Raw genomic sequence first — 8,210 nt, forward strand, 5'->3', positions numbered from 1 at the left:
TTCTCTCCCTCTCCCTCTGCCCCTCCCACTCTCTCTCTCTCAAATAAATAAATAATCTAAAAATAAAAAAGAAATAGTTTTGAAATTGCATGTTTGTTTTGGCTATCATTCCATGGAATCTTACATATTTGGCAGATCATTGCACTTCAAGCTACAGATTTGGCAATGATTTTTTTGAACCCATTAACTTGTTTTTTTTTAAAAGAATGTAACAGAATGCAACCTCCTAGAAGGCCAGACATTTTGTGTTAACTTGGTTCATGCATTTATCCCTAGCAATTAGAATGAGTCAAGACAACAATAAACACAAAATGAATATAAATTAAAGGCATAATAAAATGAATGCACAATGAATGGACAAACAAACCAACGCATGATGTAGGACACAGGGTCAGATCTCCACTGCCACATTTATCTAATTATAGAATGCAAAAAACAAACAAACAAACAAACAAACAAACAAAAAAACAAAACAAAAAAACATATAACATATTCTTTGCCCAGAAAAAGAGAAGCTTTATATTATGAAGGACTCTGTGGGAAGACATGCAGACAGAGGCCACACAGCTCCTTCCAAGATAGCCCTTTGAACTTGAGATCCAGTGAAGTTTCCACGAGTTTTAGAATCCATTAGTCAGCAATTATGAATAAATCAGCTTGTATCTCAATCTGGCAGCAACAGATTAGGACTAGGAGATGTTTGCTAAAGCAAGAACACACAGGTCTTTGTAGATGGATGAAAATCCTTAGTAAAAGAACATGTCATGAGTCTTATTTTTTTATAAAGACATGGAGCACTCGCTCTCGAATCTGTTTGGTCCTTACACCATAAATGATGGGGTTGAGTGATGGTGGGATAACCAAATAGAGGTTGGCAACAAGAATGTGAATGTAGCGTGGTATGTTGTGTCCAAATCGGTGAGTGAGGAAGGAGAACACTGAGGGGATATAGAAAACACAGATGACCCCAACATGAGAACCACATGTGCTGAGTGCTTTTAGCCGAGCATCCTGTGATGGGAGGCGAAAGACAGCTCGGAGAATGTACATGTAGGAGATGCCAATAAGGACCAGGTTTAGGACAAAGAAGGAAACCACGAAAAGCCCATAGATGGCATTGACACGGATGTTTCCACAGGAGAGTTTGGCAATGCCCATGTGCTCACAGTAGGAGTGAGCTATCACGTGAGCCTGACAGAAGGGTAGGCGGTAGATGAGGAAGACCATGGGAAGTGTCAGCACAACTGGACGAATCACAATGCACATGCTGATGCCCACCAGTATCCGGGATGTCAAGATGGTTGTATAGTGGAGGGGAGCACAGATGGCCACATAGCGATCAAAGGCCATAGCCAGCAAGACCTCAGCCTCCATGCCAGTAAAAGTATGGATCAAAAACATCTGGGCCACACAAGCTCCAAAGTTAATCTCATGAGCATCAAACCAGAAGATTCCCAACATTCGGGGCACAGAGGTTGTGGAAAGGGCCAAATCAATAGTTGAAAGGAGAGCCAGAAAATAGAACATGGGCTCCCTCCGCAGGGTCTGCTCCATCTTGATGACTAGCAAAATTGTGGCATTGCCCAGTAAAGCCACAAGGTAAACAGAGCAGAAAGGCAGGGAGATCCAGGCATGGGCCCCTTCCAGACCAGGGATTCCAACGAGGAAGAATGTGGCTGGGTGAAAAATGCTCCTATTGTGGTATATCATCCTGTCACTGGTCAAAGGAGGTGAAGTTGCTCCTGGTCTAGGGGAAAAATGAGAGAGAATGAGAGATAGAGATCAAAGGAGAGATCAGAAGGAGAAGGAGATGCCATGTCAATCGCTAGCTTAGTGTTTCAGCATAGAGTTGATGTCATGCTTAATACATAGTAAGTCTGTTACTGAAGGACATATATGAGATATCTCATAGCCATTTGATGAAGCAGGTCAAGGCAACTTTCAGAGTTTCCACCCTGTCTGCTCATTGAGTTCTAATCCCAAACATGGAGTTTTGCAGTAAGCTCAGTGAAGATTTCTAATAGTTGGAGCTTATCATTCATTTTGAAGGAGAATAGGATGTGATTCCACTCTGGAAAATATATTCTGGAGAGTGACACTGGCAACATGAAGACTACAGTTGAGGTCAAGTTAACATGCTACAGGGGTAGTAAAAAATGACTTTAAGGAAAAAAAAAAGACTAAGACAAAGAAAAAATATTTTTAAGAAATCCATAATGAAAATAAATTACAGATCCAGGTGTACAGGTGCTCACACAATTAAAATCTTAATTCTTTTGACTGATATGTTAAGAAATTCTGACCCAAGCCCAGCAGCCTCTCACAGACACCAAATCAGATAATAAGGGCCCCTTGAGATACTGGCCAGGAGTAGAAACAGCCATTGTTTATGACTTACAGATGGCACCAAGTACCAGTTGGGAAAGAGAAAAGGAGGACTGTGTTTTGCCTTTTTCACACTTGCTCACTCTCCACAGCATATCCAGTACTCTCAGAGCACCTATTGATTTTACTGGTGTTAATTTTACCACTGCTATGGAGTGAACACTTGCTTACCAGTTCAAAAACACTGGAAATATGGATAGAGAAACACAAATGGTTTTGGTACTAGAGAAGGTATTTTTTTTTTGCAGCTCTCTGGGACAGTCATGTCTCAATAGAGAAGAATCTACTTCCACAATGATCTTCAGAGAAAGATACTTCACAGTTTCAGAAACTACAGAATGCATCAAACAACTCAGAATGAGATAAAGGAACTTGCACTGGAATATAAGGTTCAGCAGTTTAGCCAAAAATAAAGCAGAGATGGGGCTCCTGGTGGCTTGGTCAGTTACATATCCGACTCTTGATTTCAGCTCAGGGTCTTGAGATCAGCATAGACTCTGCTTGAGATTCTCTCTCTCCTGCTCCCTTTGCCCCTCCTCTTCTCAGGCATGCATGCTCTCTTTTTTTTCTCTCTCTCAATAAATAAAATTTTAAAAACATAAAGCAGAGATATCCATTTTTGTCCTTGACATAGCTTCACTTTATCATTTAAATTTTTTTTTCAAAATAGGAAACATATCAAGGTAAAAAAAAAAAAAAGAAACTGTCATTTATTAGTTCAATCCAACAATGAAAGAACAAATGCTACAAAGTGCAGAGACTCTCACTTGTCTGTAAAAATGTCAACACCCTTGCCAAGTAAGAAACCATTGCCTAGAAAAATGATGGCCAAGGCCAAGGTGGAGAGTCCTCGTTGTTTACTATGGAGCAATGCTAGGAGCCCCCTCTCAACAGCAGCTCTCCACTGGCCTCATCCCTTCCTACCGACATGGAAATTTATTTCATCCAACACAACTGACAGGATGATATTAAATGCATCGGATCTTCCTGAGACTTCTAAAAATAATCTTATTATAACCTAAAGATAAAATGTGTTTTTTCCTTCCTGCTGCAGTTGGCCATTTGGTCCAGTTCTCAGGCTGCTCTACCCATGTATGTCTGCATTTCCTACAATGCCTGTTCACCAGCTGATTCACCTTTTCCTTCCATAAGGAATCAAGACTTACACACAGCATCGAGCAGCACAGCCCTTAACACTTCTCTCTGAGGAATGCATGGAGAGTGCCTTTATGTTAGGCTTCTAGCACCTAAGGGATATTCCTAAGAAAACAGCCCATTTTAATCCCAGCTTTACACCAAGCTCTGGGATTGAGTCCTTGGAGACTGCTCACAAACCTCTAGATTCTATTCCCCAAACCTAAAATCCCAAGGAACATAAAAGCAACCTGAAGTATACATAAATAAAAGTTGAAGAGTGGGGATAAAGCACATAATTACTGTCATTTATACTTGACACATGTGAAAAAAGATACACTGTGTCTCCATGTGAATGTGACTATGTGGGTCAATTCTATGGCTTACTGACCTTCTACATATAAAAGAAACTAGCTCATTTATTTATTTAACCATTCATTCATTCATTCATTCATTTATTGGAACTAGCTAATTTAAATTCAAATATTTGAACTAGCATAGAAAGCTTTTTAAAATTTTACTATTTCTTTACCCTAAGTTTTTTTCCAACCTCCTCTCCTATAGCTGCTTTGAGTTTCTCCAAGTAGCACTAAAGACATAGATCCATGATTCTTTTCCCACACTATTTTCTATACATTTTCCCTGTCACAACCATGATTTCACCTGTACAAATTTCAAAAGTCCTGTTGATAAGAGCCTACATTTTTATCCTGGAGCCAGAGTGCTGGTGTTCAAGTTCTGACTCTGCCACATATGAGCTGCTTGACTTTGGGTGACTCATGTAGCATTTCTGTGCCTCAGTTTCCTTAACTATAAAATGGATGTCAAAATAGTGCCTTCCTCATTGGGTACATGTACATTTGAGATACAAATTAAATGTCTCTGAGGCATTTAAAAGTGTCCCGTACTTAGTAAGTGGTTAGTTTTATCTTGTTTCTTCTTCTTCTTCTTCTTCTTATTATTATTATTATTATTATTATTATTGATTTCATCTCACAAGAACAACTGCATAAATATTATTCAGGCAGAGCAAGTTTAGGAACCACTTACCAATCACTGTAGCCAGTTTTCTTCTGAAACCTCTGATGATATTAGATATTTACTTTTCAAATTTTAGAATTAATCAGGTATATATCATGTATATCCTATCAGAATGTGATTTTTTTGGACTGAAAAAATAATATCTCTTTATCACACAACTGAAGTTTCCACAAGTCTCCCTAAGACAACAGTTAGGCCTACGAAATAAAGCACTGACTACAAAGTATGAGAAGTAATATTTTTATTTGACCTTGCCAATCTTCTCCATCATTCTCTACAAGCATTAAAGTTATCTCCTACAAATTTATAGTTTTTGTTCACCTGTACATATACAGTGAAATATTCTCTTGTGTCTAATAAGGTCTTTATATACATAATCAAAATCATAATCAAGACATTTGTTTAACAGCACATTTCTTCCTCCATGAGTGTGAAGCAGGACACACTGAATCTTGAGAGTTGCTAAAAGATATCTTAGATCCATAAAGGGAGCTAAGTTTAGGATCGAATAAGACACAGAATCTCAAGAACAAATATTAAAACAAACTTGGTCCATAGTAAACACAGTTTAGACATTCAGCTGTTATATAAAACCAGACCAACATTTTTATTGTAAAAGCCAATAAATTATTTTAATGACAAAGAAAATCTGAATTATCTTTTCAGAAACATAAAATGTAAAATATCTCAACAGACTTTATTTCTTTTCTTTTTTTTTTCTTCTGAAAGACCTCCCTCACAGTGGCCTCAATTCTGTAGCTCCAATCCGAACTGATTGCTTTTCGTGTGCCTAGTTGGGAATGCCCTACTCTACTCTCCTGTCTTAAATTCACTTTTTTTTTTCATACCTCATGCCTTCCCATTTCACAGACAGCTCCCTAGTTTTTCAGGAACACATCCTTATATAATTTCCAAAGACAGTATGAAAAGAGATATAATTTCAAAATATCTATGACTGAAATATTATTTTCCCCTCAACTATGATTGATATTTTGGCTTTAGTCATTATTGGTTGAACTATGTCCCTCCCTACCATAAATTTATATGTTGAAGTCCCAATATGCAGTATGTTAGAACATGACCTTATTTGGGAATAGGGTCATTATCAATGCAATAATTTAACATAAAACTAGGTCATACTGGAGTAGGGTGAGCTCCTAATTCAATATGACTGATATTATTTTTTTAAAAAAGAAGCTCTATGAGGAAATACATGTACATGGGGAAGGCACCATGTAATCTAGGCAGGAGGCATGGAACAGACACTTTCTCACAGTTCTGAGAAGGAAGAAGCACTGCCAATACCTCCATCTCAGACTGCCCGCCTCCAGAGCTCTGAGACAAGAAATTTATGTTGTTTAAACCACTCAGTCTGTGATACTTTGTTACCACAGCTCTAGTGAACTGAGAGTTATATTGGTTGAAGAAGATTTTATAAGCATGATTACAATGATCATTTATGGTCCACATGGAAATCAAGGATTCTGATACCATTGTAATTCACATTTCTTTCAGGTCACTTCTTGTGATTTTTCTTTAGTCTTTGTAATATATTAGTATCCTCTCCTTAAATTTCTGAAAATTCACCCTCATTTACTAAATGAATTGGGCCTTTCTAAGGTATGGATCTATGACATTAAAAGTTGGAAATTATTTTTAATTTTTTGAAATTATATTTAATTTTAAATCTTTACCTTTTTCTTTCTCTTTCATACCTCTTCTTTGTTGACAGTTGGTGTTCTACATTGATCTTTTATGTATAATTTTTCCTTATTTCATATTTTAGTCATGATTTCTCTCCCTCCTAATATTATGAGATATTTCTTTAAATGTATTTTCCCATACGTGTGCTAATTATTTAAAAATATGTATATGTGTAGCCATTTAAGAAGTACTCCAGAATTTAAAAATCTTTTATCTTGAGTTCCTGAGTTCTGAACCAAATGGAGGGATGTTTTTAAGTGTCAAACAAATGAAGACAAAGAACTTCATCATTCATTGACAAGCTACCGATTGAGAATCTTGTCTAGATGTATTCGATGATGAGATTCCTAAGAGATCCACTGAATTAGGTGGGCCTACTAGCCTCATCATGGTCTGAGAACAGGCACTTATAGGACTAGAACATGCAATCTATTCCTGTAAAATATAGCAAGAGGCATACTTTATGCTCCTCCCAGGCTGTTGGTTTCCAAAAGAAAGGCACAAAATAAACTGCACTCATTTTTTTTTTTTGTATTTCTCTAAACATGTGTTTTACCTTTATTCTTGTGTGCCATAAAGTTACATGGAAATAGCTTTAACCCTTTCAAGACTTTTCTTCATGCTTTGTTAGAAAAGACCAAATACAGCCTTTGATCTACAGATAATTCACTGTGTTACTGAGGTAACACCCTCCTAAGTACATGGCCAGATGTTCTTTTTATTACAAGGTTTGTCCATACTGTCTGTCAACAATAAGAGCTCTGCTCAGTCATACATAAGACCTGAGAATTGCTCCATTTGTGCCTTTCTTGTGGTTCTTTCCTTGGCCTCAGTAGTTTCTTTGCATTCATACACTGACTGGTACACAGCTGAAGACTTCTGAGGAATGTCCCGAGGTCGTAAACCTGTCTCCATGCACCTCTCTCCTCTCTGGTCTTCTGCCTTGTAATTCAGGCAGACCATGAGACTCTGGGTTCTCTACCCCTCTTCATGACTTGATAAATTTCCAGTAAGTAAGTAGGGGCAACCTTTAGGCTCATGTCATTCTTCCTTTTGTTACAGATCATTGTCTTTGCTTCCTTTAATCCAGTTTCTTAGCACTGTTGTTTTATAAACTTTACTACTGTTTTTTAGTTTTTTTTTATGGTGAGGTGAGGGAGTAAATCTGGTCCCTGTTACTCCATCATGGCAATAAACAGAAATAAAATTTTGTTTTGTATTTAATGTTTGACTGCTTGTATTTGTCCCAAGTTATAATCTGATTGTGTGGGTGAACACAGTCCAAAACCATACATATTCTAGATTTAGTATCATCCTCTTGACCTCAATGGGGTGAATGCATGCCTGCTTCAGTTTTTCCACTCACTATATGTTGACTTTGTGTGAGCAATCATGACCTAAATGCTTATCTCAACACTGGTGATTATGATTTCTAATAGCTATACAAGAGAGTAAGTAAAAGACACTCAGATAAGTGGAAAAGGATAATGTTAAGGATTCAGTTTTAGTGATAATATTTGACAGAGTGAAGATTGGGTTTGGCAGGTCTTCAAAATTTCAGGCCCAGTACAGGACAAACCTACTTTCTTGAAACAAGTTTTTCCACAACATTCTGGCACTGGGCAAGATCACAGACTATAGTAAAGATTAACCTGATTTGGGTCTTTGAATTAGTAAGAGATCTCAATTGTACTATTATTTTCAAAAACAATAAAATGTGCCATTAAAAAGGTTACATTGTTATATTAAAATCCTCAAAATGTATTATTTGTGATGATCTTCATAAAATGCAGGGAGATCATTGGAGCAATGATAAATTTCAAATTTACAAAGAAGAAACTTAGAAATGAGAGAGTTGGGGAATTCTCCAAAATCACATATCTAGGAAGTTGTACAGTTAAGAATCTGATGAAGAAAATTTTCTCCAAATTAATGCCAGGTATTTT

General features: G+C 37.1%; 1 protein-coding gene across 1 annotated transcript; it reads right to left on the reverse strand.

Moving 5' to 3' along the window:
* Positions 1-771: 771 nt before the first annotated feature.
* Positions 772-1,710, reverse strand: LOC140615533 (olfactory receptor 52J3). Its single transcript, XM_072795401.1, has one exon. It carries the CDS (start codon positions 1,708-1,710, stop codon positions 772-774), a length of 939 nt encoding a protein of 312 aa, XP_072651502.1.
* Between the last annotated feature and the right edge of the window lie 6,500 nt (positions 1,711-8,210).

This window comes from Canis lupus, chromosome 23 (genome assembly GCF_048164855.1).
Source record: "Canis lupus baileyi chromosome 23, mCanLup2.hap1, whole genome shotgun sequence".
Lineage (NCBI taxonomy): Eukaryota > Metazoa > Chordata > Mammalia > Carnivora > Canidae > Canis > Canis lupus.

Coding starts and splice junctions, on each gene's coding strand:
- LOC140615533 (XM_072795401.1), bottom strand. CDS start 1,710: ATGATATACCACAATAGGAGCATTTTTCACCCAGCCACATTCTTCCTC.